Source organism: Gymnodraco acuticeps, unplaced genomic scaffold (genome assembly GCF_902827175.1).
Source record: "Gymnodraco acuticeps unplaced genomic scaffold, fGymAcu1.1, whole genome shotgun sequence".
Lineage (NCBI taxonomy): Eukaryota > Metazoa > Chordata > Actinopteri > Perciformes > Bathydraconidae > Gymnodraco > Gymnodraco acuticeps.
Genome location: NW_022990837.1, coordinates 337,362 through 356,142, shown reverse-complemented (window position 1 = coordinate 356,142; position 18,781 = coordinate 337,362). Strand labels below are relative to the sequence as shown.

At 41.0% G+C, this 18,781-nt stretch overlaps 1 protein-coding gene across 1 annotated transcript; it reads left to right on the top strand.

The window, feature by feature from the left end:
* The first annotated feature begins 3,286 nt into the window (after positions 1–3,286).
* Positions 3,287–8,928, top strand: LOC117557232 (zinc finger protein 8-like). Its single transcript, XM_034232955.1, has 2 exons — positions 3,287–3,637; positions 4,124–8,928. Exons 1-2 carry the CDS (start codon positions 3,457–3,459, stop codon positions 5,566–5,568), a joined length of 1,626 nt encoding a protein of 541 aa, XP_034088846.1. The 5' UTR covers positions 3,287–3,456; the 3' UTR covers positions 5,569–8,928.
* Positions 8,929–18,781: the final 9,853 nt, after the last annotated feature.

Sequence of the window (18,781 nt, the reverse complement as noted above, 5' to 3'; positions counted from 1 at the left end):
ATGGAATGACTTCGAATAATTACACTTCAAGTCTTACCTCTGCAAGTTCGGAGGGAAAACTAATGTTGAGGCTATATATATATATATATATATATTTATATATTTTTTTTTTCTTCTTGCAATTATTATTTTTTTAAATGATTATTAACAGTATTTTAAATGTATTTGACAGTGATATATGGCCATAACAAAAGTATTTTTGTAAAATACAGAAAATGCAACACATTTTGCGAACAGAAAATCATTTATTTTTACAGTTAGTTTGTTAAATTTGCATTTTAAAGGGGACCCATCTTGAAAAATGTGCTTTTTGATGTCTTTTATACATAAATATGTGTCCCCGGTGTGTCAGGAGACTCACACAGTGTCAGAAATTAAAACCCTTTCTCTTTTCCTCCGTACCCAAATCTTTTAAAACACAGGGGGTAACAACGAGCGGATACAGATTTGCTGCCGATATGACGCAAAATCGGCGGCGGACCCACAGAAAGTTGCTATCAGAAAACAATGCCTGACGTTGTTTTGGACATAATATGGTCTGTGTTTACGTTAGCAAGCATCGCTAACACTCAGAGCTAGCCTGTACTGGAGAGCACAGTGTTTAAAAAGCAGGAAATAAATAAAGGAACTCACCTTCTGATAAACCTGCAAGAGAAAAAGCATTTGAGCTCCATACTGTCTTAGAAATAATCCTTGATGTGGTTTAGAACAGGATGGTGTTTTATCACAGCAGAATTTAACTTTATCTCCGGTAGAATTCTGATCAGGCATTAGCGCCGCCTCCTCTTCTTTCTTTTTTAAGCTAAGGACCCAAAATCAGCAGCTGGAATAGAGGAATGTGAGGGATGTCTAAAATGCATGACCTGTTTTGTATTTTGAGCAAAACACATAGACATGTTTTTATATATTTGTATGTATCTGAGACCCATAATATGTGCCTTAAAATAGCCGATAGGAGATCTTTAAAAGCTGCTAAAAACAGATATTTAATGTATTCCATTTATACAGTTTTTCTTTTGTTAAAATACATGACGCATTTCAATAAACCGTTTATTCTTGTAATTTGAATAGGATTTCCTGTCATTATGAAATACATAAAACATTTTTTATTTTTGGGGAGAAAAACTGTAAAACAGTGTAACTAATGTATGAGGCATGGCTTGGTATTTTGGTACGAAACACTTCAGAGAAATGTTTTGTATAGATATAGACATTTTTAAAAACCAAAACAGTACTGAATTGTAAATAATCCTTTAGAGATGGTCATTCATCATTTTGCAATCATTTGTTTATAAGATTAATTAATTATTTTCTTTTTTCTCTTGTTCTCTGTGATTAGGACAATTCTGGAGAACTGGATCTGCTGAGGAAGGAGCTGCCATCCACACAGGACCCCCGTGGTGCTGGAGGAATCTAAACAGCATCAGGGACATCATCCTCCCAAATCTCTGCTTCCTGCCGTCCAGCTGAACAGCAGCTCAGGAAGCTTCAGAGAAACAGTGTGTTCAACAGAGACTGAAGCTTCAGAGAGAAACAGTGTGTTCAACAAGACTGAAGCTTCAGAGAAACAGTGTGTTCAACAGAGACTGAAGCTTCAGAGAAACAGTGTGTTCAACAGAGACTGAAGCTTCAGAGAAACAGTGTGTTCAACAGAGACTGAAGCTTCAGAGAGAAACGTGGTTCAACAGAGACTGAAGCTTCAGAGAAAACAGTTTGTTCAACAGAGACTGAAGCTTCAGAGAAACAGTGTGTTCAACAGAGACTGAAGCTTCAGAGAGAAACAGTGTGTGTTCAACAGAGACTGAAGCTTCAGAGAGAAACAGTGTGTTCAACAGAGACTGAAGCTTCAGAGAGAACAGTGTGTTCAACAGAGACTGAAGCTTCAAGAAACAGTGTGTTCAACAGAGACTGAAGCTTCAGAGAGAAACTGTGTTCAACAGAACTGAAGCTTCAGAGAGAAACAGTTGTTCAACAGAGACTGAAGCTTCAGAGAGAACAGTGTGTTCAACAGAGACTGAAGCTTCAGAGAGAAAGTGTGTTCAACAGAGACTGAAGCTTCAGAGAGAAACAGTGTGTTCAACAGACTGAAGCTTCAGAGAAACAGTGTGTTCAACAGAGACTGAAGCTTCAGAGAGAAACATGTGTTCAACAGAGACTGAAGCTTCAGAGAAACAGTGTGTTTAACAGAGACTGAAGCTTCAGAGAGAAAGTTGTTCAACAGAGACTGAAGCTTCAGAGAAACAGTGTGTTTCAACAGAGACTGAAGCTTCAGAGAAACATGTGTTCAACAGAGACTGAAGCTTCAGAGAGAACAGTGTGTTCAAAGAGACTGAGCTTCAGAGAAACAGTGTGTTCAACATAGACTGAGCTTCAGAGAAACAGTGTGTTCAACAGAGACTGAAGCTTCAGAGAAACAGTGTGTTCAACAGAGACTGAAGCTTCAGAGAGAAACAGTGTGTTCAACAGAGACTGAAGCTTCAGAGAGAAAGTGTGTTCAACAGAGACTGAAGCTTCAGAGAGAAACAGTGTGTTCAACAGAGACTGAAGCTTCAGAGAGAACAGTGTGTTAACAGAGACTGAAGCTTCAGAGAAACATGTGTTCAACAGAGACTGAAGCTTCAGAGAAACAGTGTGTTCAACAGAGGACTGAAGCTTCAGAGAAAACAGTTGTGTTCAACAGAGACTGAAGCTTCAGAGAAACAGTGTGTTCAACAGAGACTGAAGCTTCAGAGAAACAGTGTGTTCAACAGAGACTGAAGCTTCAGAACAGTGTTGTCCACAGAGATTGCAGCTCAGAGAGAAACAGTTGTGTTCAACAGAGACTGAAGCTTCAGAGAAGAAACAGTGTGTTCAACAGAGACTGAAGCTTCAGGAGAAACAGTTGTGTTCAACAGAGACTGAAGCTTCAGAGAGAAACAGTGTGTTTCAACAGAGACTGAAGCTTCAGAGAAAACAGTGTGTGTTCAACAGAGACTGAAGCTCAGAGAAACAGTGTGTTTAACAGAGACTGAAGCTTCAGAGAGAAACAGTGTGTTCAACAGAGACTGAAGCTTCAGAGAGAAACAGTGTGTTCAACAGAGACTGAAGCTTCAGAGAGAAACAGTGTGTTCAACAGAGACTGAAGCTTCAGAGAGAAACAGTGTGTTCAACAGAGACTGAAGCTTCAGAGAAACAGTGTGTTCAACAGAGACTGAAGCTTCAGAGAAACAGTGTGTTCAACAGAGACTGAAGCTTCAGAGAGAAACAGTGTGTTCAACAGAGACTGAAGCTTCAGAGAAACAGTGTGTTCAACAGAGACTGAAGCTTCAGAGAAACAGTGTGTTCAACAGAGACTGAAGCTTCAGAGAAACAGTGTGTTCAACAGAGACTGAAGCTTCAGAGAAACAGTGTGTTCAACAGAGACTGAAGCTTCAGAGAGAAACAGTGTGTTCAACAGGAAGTGGTGATTTAGTAAACATGAGTGTTGTGCTGCTCTCGTTGGTGAAGCAGCGACTCACTGCAGCTGCTGAAGACATCTTTGTTCTGTTTGAAAGAACGATAGCAGAGTACGAGGAGGAACTGTCTCGTTCAAAACAGGAGAACGAGAGACACCAGAAACTACTGGACGCTGTGTTACAGCCTCAGATCCACAGAGCAGGTCTGTTCCCTCTTTATTAGACTCTCTCTTTATTAACAAATAAATCAAGGTTTACCCAGATTTTATTATGATCCAATACATCTGAAATATTACTCTACAATATTATTGCCGGAAGAAATACTAAGGATAATTAATAAAATAGAAAATTAAAACAAGAATATAAATTCATGTCACATTTCACCGATCCAATGCCTACGTTTATTTATTTGCTTCATTTAATGAATTATTTAGTTTTTATTTTGGTAGGTTCCCTCCATAGTAAATTGGATAACCACAGCCTTAAACATTTTCAGCTGTAAAATGCAATATATACATTGATCTAGAAACATCATTTGCTGTGTAAACATATTCTATTAGTCCCCAAAAACATTTAAATGTAAATCAATAGGGGGTCGATGTCTGTCTTATTAGAAATTCTGAATCTTTAAAAAAAAAAAAAGACAGAATTGGAGATTTTACGAACAATTTCACGTGTGTTTCCTGCAGACGTCCAGCAGCTGGTGGTGGTTGAAGAAGAGGTTCCCCCTGAGCAGCAGGAGTGGAGCTCCAGTCTGGACCAGGAGGACCCAGAGCCCCCCCCATACATTAAAAAGGAACAGGAGGAACTCTGGAGCAGTCAGGAGGGAGAGCAGCTTCAAGTGCTGGAGGAGGCTGATATCACCAAGTCCACATTCACTCCTGACCCTGTGAAGAGTGAAGATGATGAAGAGAAACCTCAGTCCTCTCAGCTTCATCAAAGACAAACTGAACACATGGAAACAGAAGCTGATGGAGAGGACTGTGGAGGACCAGAACCAGCAAGGAACTCAGATCCAGAGAGACATTTACAACCAGAGACTGAGGACAACACTCAAGACTCTTCAGAGACTGATGACAGTGAAGGCGATGATTTTTGGAAACAGAGCAGTGAAGGCCTGTCAGATTTAAGCTCATTGAAACATGCATTTTCCTACAGTGGTGAAACATTTAACAGCAATCACCAGGGAGAGGAATTGTTTACGGAAGGTGGAAATCGAAGCCAGCATATTCCGAACCAGGAGGACCCAGAGCGCCCCCCACACATTAAAGAGGAAGAGGAGGAACTCTGGATCAGTCAGGAGGGAGAGCAGCTTCCAGGGCTGGAGGAGGCTGATATCACCAATTCCACATTCACTCCTGTCCCTGTGAAGAGTGAAGATGATGAAGAGAAACCTCAGTCCTCTCAGCTTCATCAAAGACAAACTGAACACCTGGAAACAGAAGCTGGTGGAGAGGACTGTGGAGGACCAGAACCAGCCAGGAACTCAGATCCAGAGAGACATTTACAACCAGAGACTGAGGACCACCCTGGAGACTCTTCTGAACCTGACACTGAAGACAGGGCTGATTGGAAGGAGAACAGAGAACCAGGTTCAAACTCTCAGAGAAATACACAAGACCCTGTCAGTGATTTAAGACGTAGTGCTAGAGAGAAACCATTCAGCTGCTCAGTCTGTAAGAAATATTTTACACAGAGAGGAAATTTAAAGGGCCACATGAGAATCCACACAGGAGAGAAGCCATTCAGCTGCTCAGTCTGTAATAAAGCGTTTGCCCTGAAATCACCTTTAAAACGACACATGAGAAACCACACAGGAGAGAAACCATACAGCTGCAGTGTTTGTGAAAAAAGATTTACACAGAGCTATCAGGTCAAAAGACATAAGTGTGTTGGTCGTCAGTCCTCACAGCTTCGTCAAACTCAAACTGAGGAGAACAGAGAGGCAGAGCCTCCAGCTAGTAGCTCAGCTGAACACATGGAAACAGAAGCTGATGGAGAGGACTGTGGAGGACGAGAACCAGCCAGGAACTCAGATCCAGAGAGACATTTACAACCAGAGACTGAGGACAAACCTGGAGACTCTTCAGAGACTGAAAACAGTGAACACGATGATTTTTGGAAACAGCAGTGAAGGCCTGTCAGATTTAAGCTCTTTGAAACATGCATTTTCCCACAGTGGTGAAACATTTAACAGCAATCACCAGGGAGAGGAATTGTTTACGGAAGGTGGAAATCAAAACCAACATATGCCGAATCAGGAGGACCCAGAGCCCCCCCCCCACACATTAAAGAGGAACAGGAGGAACTCTGGAGCAGTCAGGAGGGAGAGCAGCTTCAAGGGCTGGAGGAGGCTGATATCACCAAGTTCACATTCACTCCTGTCCCTGTGAAGAGTGAAGATGATGAAGAGAAACCTCAGTCCTCTCAGCTTCATCAAAGACAAACTGAACACCTGGAAACAGAAGCTGATGGAGAGGACTGTGGAGGACCAGAACCAGCCAGGAACTCAGATCCAGAGAGACATGTACAACCAGAGACTGAGGACAACCCTGGAGACTCTTCTGAACCTGACACTGAAGACAGGGCTGATTGGAAGAAGACCAGAGAACCAGGTTCAAACTCTCAGAGAAATAAACAAGACCCTCTCAGTGATTCAAGACGTAGTGCGGGAGAGAAACCATTCAGCTGCTCAGTCTGTAAGAAAGCTTTTATACACAGAGGAAATGTAAAGAGCCACATGATAATCCACACAGGAGATCAACCATTCAGCTGCAGTGTTTGTGATGAAAGATTCACCTGGAGTCAACAGGTCGAAGTCCATAAGCGTGTTGGTCATCAGTCCTCACAGCTTCATCAAACTCAAATTGAGGAGAACAGAGAGGCAGAGCCTCCAGCCAGCAGCTCGGCTGAACACATGGAAACAGATGCTGATGGAGAGGACTGTGGAGGACCAGAACCAGCCAGGAACTCAGATCCAGAGAGACATTTACAACCAGAGACTGAGGACAACACTGGAGACTCTTCTGAACCTGACACTGAAGACTCTTCTGAACAGTGATTATTGTTGGGTTTAAACTCTTTGGGTAATTCCCAGTAAGTGATATATAATGCGATAACTCGACTGTTTGTGATAAAATATGTTTGGTCCAAGTAAAGAGAGGACTGTGGAGGACCAGAACTGGCAACATTTATAAACAGAGACTGAGGAGGTTTCCAAATTGGGTTATATAATTAAAACTAAAGTTAATATAATCAAATATAATTTTGTAGAATCCAAAATGTAAAATGCATGATATGTCATGAAGCTCTATACCAGGGATGCCCAACCAGTCTGTAGGAGCCATGATCAATATTGATTGGTTGGCTTGGGTCACATGGGTATGGGTGGCACTCATTATACAATACAATACAACTTTATTTATAAAGCACTTTAAACCTCCAGACCAAAGTGCTATACAGGCAAATAGATAAAACAAAGCTTACAAACAAAGTAACACAGCTCAGCTCACACACCATAAAACAAGTACAAGTAAAAACAAAAAACAATTTAAGTGCAAAAAAGCAACACTCTGAAAGATGTTGACACGCCAAATGTTAAAACGCTAAGGAGAAGAGGTGGGTTTTAAGAAGCGATTTAAAAGCAGGCAGTGTGGAGGCCTGTCTGATCTCCAGGGGCAGAGCGTTCCACAGTTTGGGAGCCGCTACAGAGAAGCAACGGTCCCCTCTGAGCTTTGACCTGGTTTTAGGCACATTCAGGGGCCGTTGGTCCGCTGACCTGAGAGGGCGGTTCGGCGTGTAATGCTGTAGCAGCTCAGCAAGGTATGGTGGGGTCATGCCATTTAGGGATTTAAAAGTAAATAAAATAATTTTAAAATGGTTCCTAAAATAAATTGGCAGCCAGTGGAGAGAAGCTAAAACAGGGGACATGTGGTCATACTTCCGTGTGCCAGTTAAGAGCCTTGCTGCAGCATTTTGCACCCGCTGCAGTCGTGCGAGGGCGGACCCACTGACCCCCATGTAGAGAGAGTTACAGTAGTCCAGCCGGTTGGTGACAAAGGCATGGATTACTGTCTCCAACTGCTGTCTGGAGAGAAAAGGATTATAATCCTGTTCACCTGTGTGAGGTGTGGGTGTGTGGAAGAGAGGGTGATACGGGGCCGTTGTACTTTTTTGTTGACCGCAAGATTACAATTGCTTTGATTATAACAGTGTATATGTCTGAGAACCGAGTTTTTTCATTAAACTACCGTACTACGAAACAGAGCTTTTGATCTCAGCAAGTACTTTTTTAGCGTGTCATTCAACAGCAAACAGGCCCGGCCTCAGCCTCTCAGCGACTTAGTTTGTTTCCTGCTGTCGCTATATTTTGTCAACAAAAAAACAACAAGCACAAAAGGCGTAAGGCGATCATCATCAAACAGCGCATGGATTAAGGATCTATTAGATGAGAATGGAGATATGGAAATAATTCACTGAGGTAAGCACTGGCTGTTAATAGAGACTGCAGTTTGGAAGCCGCATTCAACGCGGATCACAGCCAGGTAAGCCTTACCGCTGAATGTGCACGTATTCACCGCTGTGTATCTCCGTATAACTCCGCTCTGTCGCATGGAAGTCGCGCTGCTCTGTTGATGTGGCCATGTGGAAATGTGATGCTTTGAAGGAATTGTCTTCCGATCTTCGAGTGTGTTGCAATCAAACCAATGCACTGAGGAAGCTTGAATAATCTGACGGAGAAAATGAGTCAAATAAATGTTGATGTTGAAGGTGTTGAAATGGACTATGGGAAAAGAGAACGCACACTCACTGCGAAGGCATTGGTGAATAACATCGAAAAACTTCAACGGGAACGTAAAACCAGTGTGAACAAAATAAAAGCACTCATACCAGAAATAAAAGGACACATGAGAGAAAGGGGAAAAGCCTCACGTGTGCAAACTCATTTAGATAAATTAATTCAACTGGGTGAAAAAGCCATTATTTCACATGAAATGTTGATTCCTTTCCTCCCAGAGGATGAGCTGAAGAAACAAGAGGAATGGTTTGCCAGTATCTTGGAATACAGTGAAAGCTTTCAGAGGGACATTAAATAGTGGTTAAAGGAGCCACAAGAGGATTCTGCCACAATAACTGCTGCTGTGCCGGATACTCCAACTACAGATGACATGCAAGAGGATCCAAGTGACAGTGTGTCAAACGTGGAGATCGGAAGAAGAGCAACCCGATCACAAAATTCTGCTTTGGGGAAAAAGTCTGCAACTTCTACTGCTTCGTCTGCATGCCGTAAAACAGAGGCTGACTTGGCAGCTTTAATGGCAAGAAATAAACTATTAAAGGACAAACATGAACTGGAGGAAGAGGAGGAGCGAATAAGGAGGAGAAAGGAGCATCTTCAGATGGAGGAGGATATTGCAGCACACATTGCTAAATTAGATGTGTATATGTCTGAGAACCGAGTTTTTTCATTAAACTACCATACTACGAAACAGAGCTTCAGATCTCAGCGAGTACTTTTTTAGCGTGTCATACAACAGCAAACAGGCCAAGTCTCAGCCTCTCAGCGACTTAGTTTGTTTCCTGCTGTCGCTACACAGTCGATCGCGAGATGTGTCTAAAAATAGAACAACAATATTCTGTTTTATCTTCCTGTGCCAGAATAATGCACTTGAACGCATCAAAGCTTTGTGATTGGCCGGCGTGACCCCATGTGTCGGGCGTGGCTGGTGGGCAGTGCACTAGTTAGCTGACGTTGTCCGTGTCTGTCACTACCCGATCTGCCGCCCTGCCCTATCTACAGTGTGCATGTGCAAGATGGTCCGCCATATTTGACAACTACATACGGCAACTCAAGTAGGACACTTGACACAGTGGCTTTTGGCAAAGCTCAAAAGGAAAACTCGAGAGAGATGAGTTATTGTTATTACAACGTGACTTCACTATTATTTAACAACTCTTTTTATTGGGTTCTTTTATTTGGGGTTAAGTACATTGTCTTCAGTTAAATACTTGTATGTGTGTAGATTAGAAATAGGTAAGATAAAGGATCTGCAGTATTTTATGAAGTATTCATCGTACAAAGGACAGTTTTATACAAGTAGAAGTGTGTATTTACCTGGTAGTAGGCTGGGTAATGGCTACGCCTCTCTATTTGGACTGGTAGATCTCGGCAGACTGGCAACTTTAAAAGTAGCTCTCGGTTAAAAAAAGATTGGGCACTCCTGCTCTATACTTATATACTAAATGTACAGTTTGTTAAACTGACGTGAAAGAGTGTAAGGTCTGATATAGCTTATCACTAAAGGTGTCACTATTCAGCAGAGGGAAGACACCCTTACTCTCACAGCAGGAGGCCCCTGACTCAATGGGATATTACTGTAAGCTTTAGTTTAGTCTTTGAGGCAAGTCGGGACATGTCCAGACTCACACCTGGAAGCATTGACTCTTCTCCACATACATGGGTCTGTTGGTGTGCATTCACTTCTGCTTCTGTTGGTATGATATAAAAGCAGCAGCTGAGAGAGGAAAAAAGGTCTTAGGGTTCTTAACTGGGAATCTCTCCCTAGATTGTATTACCCGCTGTCATCATGAGGACATTTCTCTGGAGATATGCAGGGAGTTTTAACAGAAAGGAAAACATGCTCACCGGTAAATTAATAATTAATACCAGAGAGTAAGACATTGTATAACTGTCACATTGTAACCAGATAAAGTAAAAAACGGTGTTAGAGTGTGGACCATTTCTTCAAATAAAACCATCCCACCCATTTGGTCTGGGGTAACTTAAATGAATGATGCGCTGTCCTCTTCTGATTTAGGGTAAGATTGCACGACTGCCACACTCACACTTAGGTAGGGCCTCATTACAGATACTAGAATCCTACGGGATCGCTGCAGCAAGATGTTGGAGATCATCTACCAGTCTGATGTTGGAGATCTTCTACCAGTCTGATGTTGGAGATCTTCTACCAGTCTGATGTTGGAGATCTTCCACCAGTCTGTTGTTGGAGATCTTCTACCAGTCTGATGTTGGAGATCTTCTACCAGTCTGTTGTTGGAGATCTTCTACCAGTCTGATGTTGGAGATCTTCTACCAGTCTGTTGTTGGAGATCTTCTACCAGTCTGTTGTTGGAGATCTTCTACCAGTCTGTTGTTGGAGATCTTCTACCAGTCTGATGTTGGAGATCATCTACCAGTCTGTTGATGGAGATCTTCTACCAGTCTGTTGTTGGAGATCATCTACCAGTCTGTTGTTGGAGATCATCTACCAGTCTGTTGATGGAGATCTTCTACCAGTCTGTTGTTGGAGATCTTCTACCAGTCTGTTGTTGGAGATCATCTACCAGTCTGTTGTTGGAGATCTTCTCCCAGTCTGTTGTTGGAGATCTTCTACCAGTCTGTTGTTGGAGATCATCTACCAGTCTGTTGATGGAGATCTTCTACCAGTCTGTTGATGGAGATCATCTACCAGTCTGTTGATTGGAGATCTTCTACCAGTCTGTTGTTGGAGATCTTCTACCAGTCTGTTGTTGGAGATCATCTACCAGTCTGTTGATGGAGATCTTATACCAGTCTATTGTTGCCACTCTTCTTTGATGTGGCTTCTCGTTGGATAACTGGACTCACAATGTAAAATATATTTGTTTAAATCTATATCTTAATTGTCCCAATATACATGGCATTAACATGCTCTTTACAAACAACATAATAATCATGCAACGAAAGGCCAGCAAGGCAATAACAACAAACAAATAAATAAATAAAAGGATAGGGATATGTCTTCATGTTATTATAGTCTTGAAGATACATGTATCTGTTAGCTATTGTTCCAGTCAAATGTCTTTGTTTTGTACGGAGCCCCCCTGGTGACATTGGTGCGAAAAAATATTAATACGTGGCCACAAATTAGTTATTGCGTTCCCACGCATTAGTAATTTGTGGGAACACAATAATTATTACGCAATAACTAAATCCAGATAGTCTATAGAAACTGATGACTGAGTGACAACAAGTCGAGTAAAGTTGGAACGATATTGGCAGATTCAGATTTCACGGATCAATAACTCATGAACAAAACGTTGTTCAGACACAAATGACGTCTCCTAAGTACCGTGGTAAGGTTGACAACGAACTACAATCACATTTTGATCCAAAAAAAAAAGCCAATACGTGCACAAACTGGAGACATTACATTGGTCTCTATCTGCAGCCGGAGAAGAAATGAGTGCTCAGGGACCGTCTGCAAAGTGCAACTCCGAAAAAAGAGAATACAATAATATTCAATCACTTCACTATTATACAGTATATTTGCAGACGGTCCCTGAGCACTTGTTTCTTCTCCGGCTGCAGATAGAGACCAATGTAATGTGTCCAGCTCGGAGCGAGGACAGCGCATATTGGCTTTTTTTTTGATCAACATGTGATTGTAGTTCGTTGTCAACCTTACCACGGTACCTAGGAGACGTAATTTGTGTCTGAATAACGTTTTGTTCATGAGTTATTGATCCATGAAATCCGAATCTGCCAATATCGTTCTAACTTTACTCAACTACGTTTCAAACCGTGCATTTTCAGCAGCCGAATCAAGTGCCTTTTGCTAAGGATGACACTGTGCTTAACTGCAAGGGATTGCAGAATATCATTATAATTCATACCCAAATGAAAATAAAATGAAATCAAATCAAAATGATCCATGCTTCGCGATAATAGCCGTAGCCTACGGTACAGAGTTTAGCTATAGTGTTGTCTATGGTTGTCACTCAGTCATCAGTTTCTATAGACTATCTGGATTTAGTTATTGCGTAATAATTATTGTGTTCCCACAAATTACTAATGCGTGGGAACGTAATAACTAATTCGTGGCCACGCATTATTAATTTGTGGCCACGCATTATTAATACGTGGCCACGTATTAATATTTTTCTCACCAATGTCACCAGGGGGGCTCCGTAGTTTTGAGTCCAATGTTCCCACTTTCTGTTGAGTTTCTTGTAATCTCAATTTATGAATCAGTTGTTCAATCAAAAAGATTTCTTCCACAATTGTTACCCATTGGTTTTTCGTTGGTGGTGCTTCCTCACCCCAGATGTCCTAGTATTAGCTTTCTTACTGGATGTTAGCAGAATTTTGATCAACTATCTGTCACTTGCAATCATTTCCTCAGTGAATTTACATAAATAGAGTACCAAACTAGTTTTAGAAACCTTATACCCTATGATTTGACATATTTCCTCACATATCATTCCCCAAAACAAAATTACAGTTGTTTTCAGTTGCTAACACATAATCTCACATGAAGCAAAATGTTTTAATCTCACACTCAAAGAGCAAAACCTCAGCTCAAATCTCCAAAACTCTTAACACATTTTCAGCTCTTCACCAAATTTGCAATTCAAAAACCTCCCCACAATCTAAAAAGGTTTTTAAAACAATAAAAAGAGGTTTCAGTCTGTGACAGTCCAGAAGGCAGTGTGTGATTGTCTCTTTGTCGGTGCAGAACGGACACTCGGAAGACACGGTGGGATTTATTTTCGACACAAAGGCGTTAACGCCAAGAGCCCCGTGGAGGATCCTCCACTGCAGGTCTCCGTGGAGGTTTGTGAGCCTCCATACAGGTTCACAGCCATGGGCGCGGGAAGGGGGGTGCTGAGGGCGCTGTGGGAAAATGGTGTTATTGCTGCTCCCGCTGTGTATAATCTGTGTAATATGTAGCCAATAAATTCCACATTGTTGGCTACAATTCTGTAGCCCCGGACAATTCTACCTCAATGATATAATACATTAACCGTGCTTTACGTGAACCTCATCATGACACTCGAGTGGACTGCAGGACTGTAATTTCCAGTGTTCAGTGAATGCAACAGAGGCATGACACCAGACCAATCAGATAGTTGCATGGAAATAAAAGTGTGTGTGTGTGTGTGTGTGTGTGTCCTTACGAAAAAACACTATAGTATTACTATTGAGAATTACTATAGAAATACCACAAAAAACTGCTATAGTATTTCTATGGTGTTTTGGGACACACTATAGAGAATTACTTTAGTAATACTATAGAGTTGGCTATGGTGATCTTATAGTGAAGTTACAGTTATACTATAGTGTTTCCTGTAGTATTTCTATGGTTTTTCGACCACTATAGGAAATTACTATAGCTATACTATTGAGTTTTATGTAGTATCACTATTAGTGCTTTATATATTATTTCTATGGTTTTTTGGAACACACTACAGAAAATTACTATAGTAATCCTATAGAGTTGGCTATGGTGATCTTATAGTGAATCTATAGTTAATTAGCTTTAATAATGATGTATTCATCCCTATAGTAAGTATGGTATCAACAAATACAAGTTAGCAAGCAGAGCAGTTTCAATTTGAAAGATAGGGACTTTATTAACAAAATAAAATACATTGTTCACAGAATATGAATACGAATAACTGAAATGTAAAACATTTACAAGAACAATTTAAGGCCGGAAACAGAAATGGTTGGGCAATGAAATTAAGGGAAAAGTGTCCCAACCCCTATATATAAACACATTTCACATTTATACTTACAACCCATGCCTCTCCACCAAGTCAGAGATGCAAACTTTGACAAGTTTGAGGCTGGTCTTCTCGGTAAGAATGGCATTAGTTTGCAGTTCATCAAATACTTCTGGAATTTTCTTCTTAAGTAGATCAGTTAGGCCATTCAGAAGAACTGGTTCTTGGCTGAACAAAACAATAAGAGCAAGCACAGCACAAAGTAAAGTTCTGGCCTGTGTGATTTTTTGAAACACAATTTAACAAGCATGGTACATGTATACCTGAGTTTGACAGACTTCTCTTAGGACAGGCTGAAGATCCGGTGCTTCAGAAAAGTGCACTTGGAATCTGTCAAAGTTACTGATGTTCTCACTTCTATCAACAGCTATAAACTCTTTGAAGTCTGTGTTGTATTTTAAAATCCTATCCAGGACAAATCCAAATTCACCTGTTACTTCCAGGAGATGGTTTGTGCTTTGGACACTGTAGATTCTTCTTTTAATTTCCTTTTTGCTAGGACTTTAACAGATTCCTGCAGCTCATTCCCGCTTCCTGTAATTATAAGAAAAAGACAAATTCATCCTGATGTTGACTAATCATATTATGCCAGATTAAATTAAATGCCATCATCTATCATCTTCTAGTTCAGTGCTTCTCAAAGTGTGGTCCGCGGACCACTGGTGGTCCGTGAGCGCCCCCTAGTGGTCCGTGAGTATATTGGTAAAATGTCACATTTGAAATAAATAAATACATTTCAGTTTTCCGCACTCTCGCGGGAATATCTCCACAATGGAGCGAGGTTAAGTTTCACTTTTGATTGCATGATATAGCCCAGCGCAACACCTTCATCACACATGTTGCCACTTGTTTACCATTTTCAGGCGATTTGTAATCTGTTCTAGAAAAACGATGTGTTTTTTGATATTTGTGGAGTTAGGTGGTCCGCGAGTGTTTTTTTATTGGTTAAGTGGTCCTTGGTATGAAAAAGTTTGAGAAACACTGTTCTAGTTAAACCCATTAATAAACACCTTATATAAATTATAAGCAGTATGGTAATTTTAAGTTAATTAACTTCACCCATAAAGACAACTTCTTGAGAAGCACAGGGGATATTCTGCTCAGCCTCCAGTGGCGTTTTCTCCTGGAGGCTGGGTATTTCTTCATATTTTTTATTTGTGTTAAAAAACATCTCTCCGCTGTTGTCAGTGAGTATTTTAAAAAGACTGAAACAGCGCCCCTCTAAATTAATGTGTGGTGAAACACAGTATTGCACGCTACACTCACTCTATTCTACACCCGCAGTCCGCTGTGTCAGGGACATGTCAAGGAAAGCCCGCCGGCCTTCCCTCCCAACGATTTGATTGGTCGGAATGAAAGCCCGCCGGCCCTAACGTGCCGTGCGTGACGCTGCATCTCACATACACAAGTTGCCTTAGCGACAAGAGGCAGATATGAAATCTCCCTTCTACACAATATAATACTTGCAAGTATAGAGTTGTGGCTGATGTTTTAGTCGGAAACAGGTAAACTGTAGTGTACACGTACTACTAATAACTTTAGTGCGAGTAAGTTACGTATTTGCACTGTAAGAGACTGTATATCAACGCAGCCTCTGTCGGTCTTCTCACTCGCACTTTCCCGCCACATCTGGCCGAACAATGAAACCTAGCCAAAGTAGCTAGATAGCATTACACATATAGCTGCTAATGCTATCAATATAATGCCGATTGAAGAATGATGGTCACAGAAAAGAGTGTAAGCTACATTAAGTTAAGATAAAATAAATATAATAAAAAAGAAGAACGGCTTAAAGGAAAATAATTGTCATCCAGGCAGCTAAACTCAAACAATAGTTAGCTGTTCAACATTGGCAAAACATATTTATTTAAGTTTAAAAATATGTATTTAGACCCCTAGCTTGCTCACATTATGACAATATATCTGCTCACTTTGTTAAAAACGTTTTGTTTCTGTAACTTACCTAGAGTTAGACTCTCCTCCGCTGACATCCATCCTCCACAGCAGCCAGAGGTGAAATGGCAGTTGGGACATTTGATGGACAGTTGGACAGTTGAAAAATGATACATTTGAAATAACTCAACCGTGATTGGGCAGGACAGTGCCCAATGACAGTGCCCAATGACAGTGCCCAGTGTTAGTCAAAACTAATGTGTAGACCAGGCATCCTCAAACTACGGACTCCGATCCGGACCGAACCACCACTGTCTCCGGACTCTGAGCAAATTATACTTTTCATATGTATGATCTCTCTGTATTATATGTGAGACATCGCCACAACGCATTCGCAACGAGTCAAAATTCTCCGCTATGTCCACTGCAAACAGCGCTCTGCATGTCTGACTGTTCCACTGTGTTCCACCTGTGTGTGTCAACGCTTTGGTCCAATCACATTCAGCATCCAGTCAGCGTTTTTCCCCCCCAAACAATCTGCGAATCAGAGGCACAGTAGGGCGGGTCTTCGCGGAATGCGGGTGGGAAAAATGTGTGTGTCTCTTTCAACCTGTCTAAGTCAGAGCGAGAATTAAAACAAAAACAAAAAAAATTCAGAGCGAGAGTTAACAGCTCATCTAGTTCCATCTGTACTGTAGCTAGTAGCCTAGTTTCACCTACCGGGGTGGCAACTGACACCCTAAAAATAGGCCTTGCCACCCCAGCTGCCACCCCAGTTGGCAGCTTTGTTTTGAAAGAAAAGTTGTGGCTCATCGGACATTTATGAGAGAAAGTCTCTAATGTTCGAGTGCAAGTGAATGCAGCACAAGATGCACGTCATGTAACCCCTCCCCCGGTCCTGGCGCGAGCGTGGACATACGATTTGGCGGCGATTTCATTTTTAACTGGACGGCGCAAAACGAGAAGCATTCGGACCCAAGCACTGAAGGAATGAGGTATTTGCGGTCTACAATGACAGAGAAGAGACTGTCAGTTTGGCTGTACTCAGCATTGAATCAAAACGCACTAAAGCGGTTGATCTTAATACGTCTGTGAGGCGTTTTGCTGAACAAGATGGTAATCGCCGCATTCAGCTGTAATAGACATGTCAACTTGATGCTCTGCTCACGGATGAGCATACAAAACTATTAAGATGATGACCTTACGTGTGTAAATATATTGTTTTCTTTGAGGGGGTCTGCCCCCAAAAAACTGTTTTAAGTCCTGAGAAAGTCAAATAAGACGGTGTTTAAAACTACACTGCCCAGCCAAAAAAAAGTAACCACTTTGATTTAACTAGGCCAGTAGGTAAGGACCTTCCACTGGATAATAACTGCAGTATAACATAATGCATGACTGAAGTGATGGCGACCATGTTGAAGGCAAACAAAAAGAGGAAATAACAGGTCAAATCAAGCAAATCCCCTCTCAGATTGCACAGCAACCAGAAGAACATAAATACTGGCTGGTGATTTGATTCATCAGCTTTGTGATGGAATACAAAATGCAGTGCATTTCCTTAGCTGTGGGTGAGTCCACTGACACCACTGACAATGCTCAGTTGCTGGTGTTTGTGAGTTTTTATGATGAGGCAAAGGGGGAGTTTGTTGAAGATGTGTTGGGCCTGACGAACCTCAGTGGACACACAAGGGGGAAGACATTTATAAAGCAATAATGGGAATGCTGAATGAAAGAGGGTGCAGCTGCCTTTATTCATAACTGTGCAGCTCTTACACTGCGACTCTGAGGGGTCAAGCACAGAAACAATAACAATGAAAACTGCTGCATACAGATTATTTTTGTTTTTGCAACCTTGTGTTAAGAATCTTGTTGCAATTGTTTAAAAGTTTGAATGACCGTAATAAACGGACCTTTGTCTTATTGAAACATTTATTTTGGACCTTTAAGATTTGTATTTGAGTACCCCTGGTGTAGACTATGTGCATTTTAATTGTCTACGTACACACATGTGTGTAAAATAGTTCAGAAATGACACTGAATGTGTTGAATTGCCTTTGACACAGCAGTGTGTTAAAAAAAAATGACACATTAATTCTAGGAGTGTAATACTTTTACAAACACAATGGTAATAATATGCATTCATTATGACAATATCATATTACTATAGGAGTGGTCTATAATGTGTTCAAAAAAACAACTACAGAAACACTATATATTATACTATAGTTATAATATTGAAAATAATATAGGAATACTACAAAGATCTAGATACATAGTATTACTATTGAAATATTATAGGGCTACTATAGCTAGTAAAATGGCACTACAGAAAAGACTATAGTAATACGATAGCTGGTGAAAAATACTATAGAACTCTACAAACTTACTATAGGATACTATACAACTCTTATAGTATACTATAGTAATACTATAGTTCATTTTCGTAAGGGTGTGTGTGTGCATAGCCGCGGGAAGTAGGGGTGCTGGGGGTGCTGCAGCACCCCCTGTTGGCGAGTGGTGTACATTTGAAAAACTGAATGACCACCTAAATAAAAATGATTAAACTACATCAAATAGTTATGATTTCACTTAAAATAAAATTAGCTGTATACAGTAGCATATAATAGTCATAGTATATATTTGTATCAGTCAGGTGGCTTGAATTTATTTTCCAAATAAATAAAATCCGAGTCATCTAGGTCGTAGGTCGTGGGAGAGTGACGTAATTGACGCGACACACACACTGCAGAGTGACAACTTTCTAGAATGGCGCAAAAAAGGATTTTTTTCTCCAACAAACAACCCAATAAAAAGAGTGGACCACCAGCTACTCCTCAGCCCACCACCTCTACAACTAGAGTAATATGACACAGAAGAGACTGACACATCTGACTTTAATGCATGTC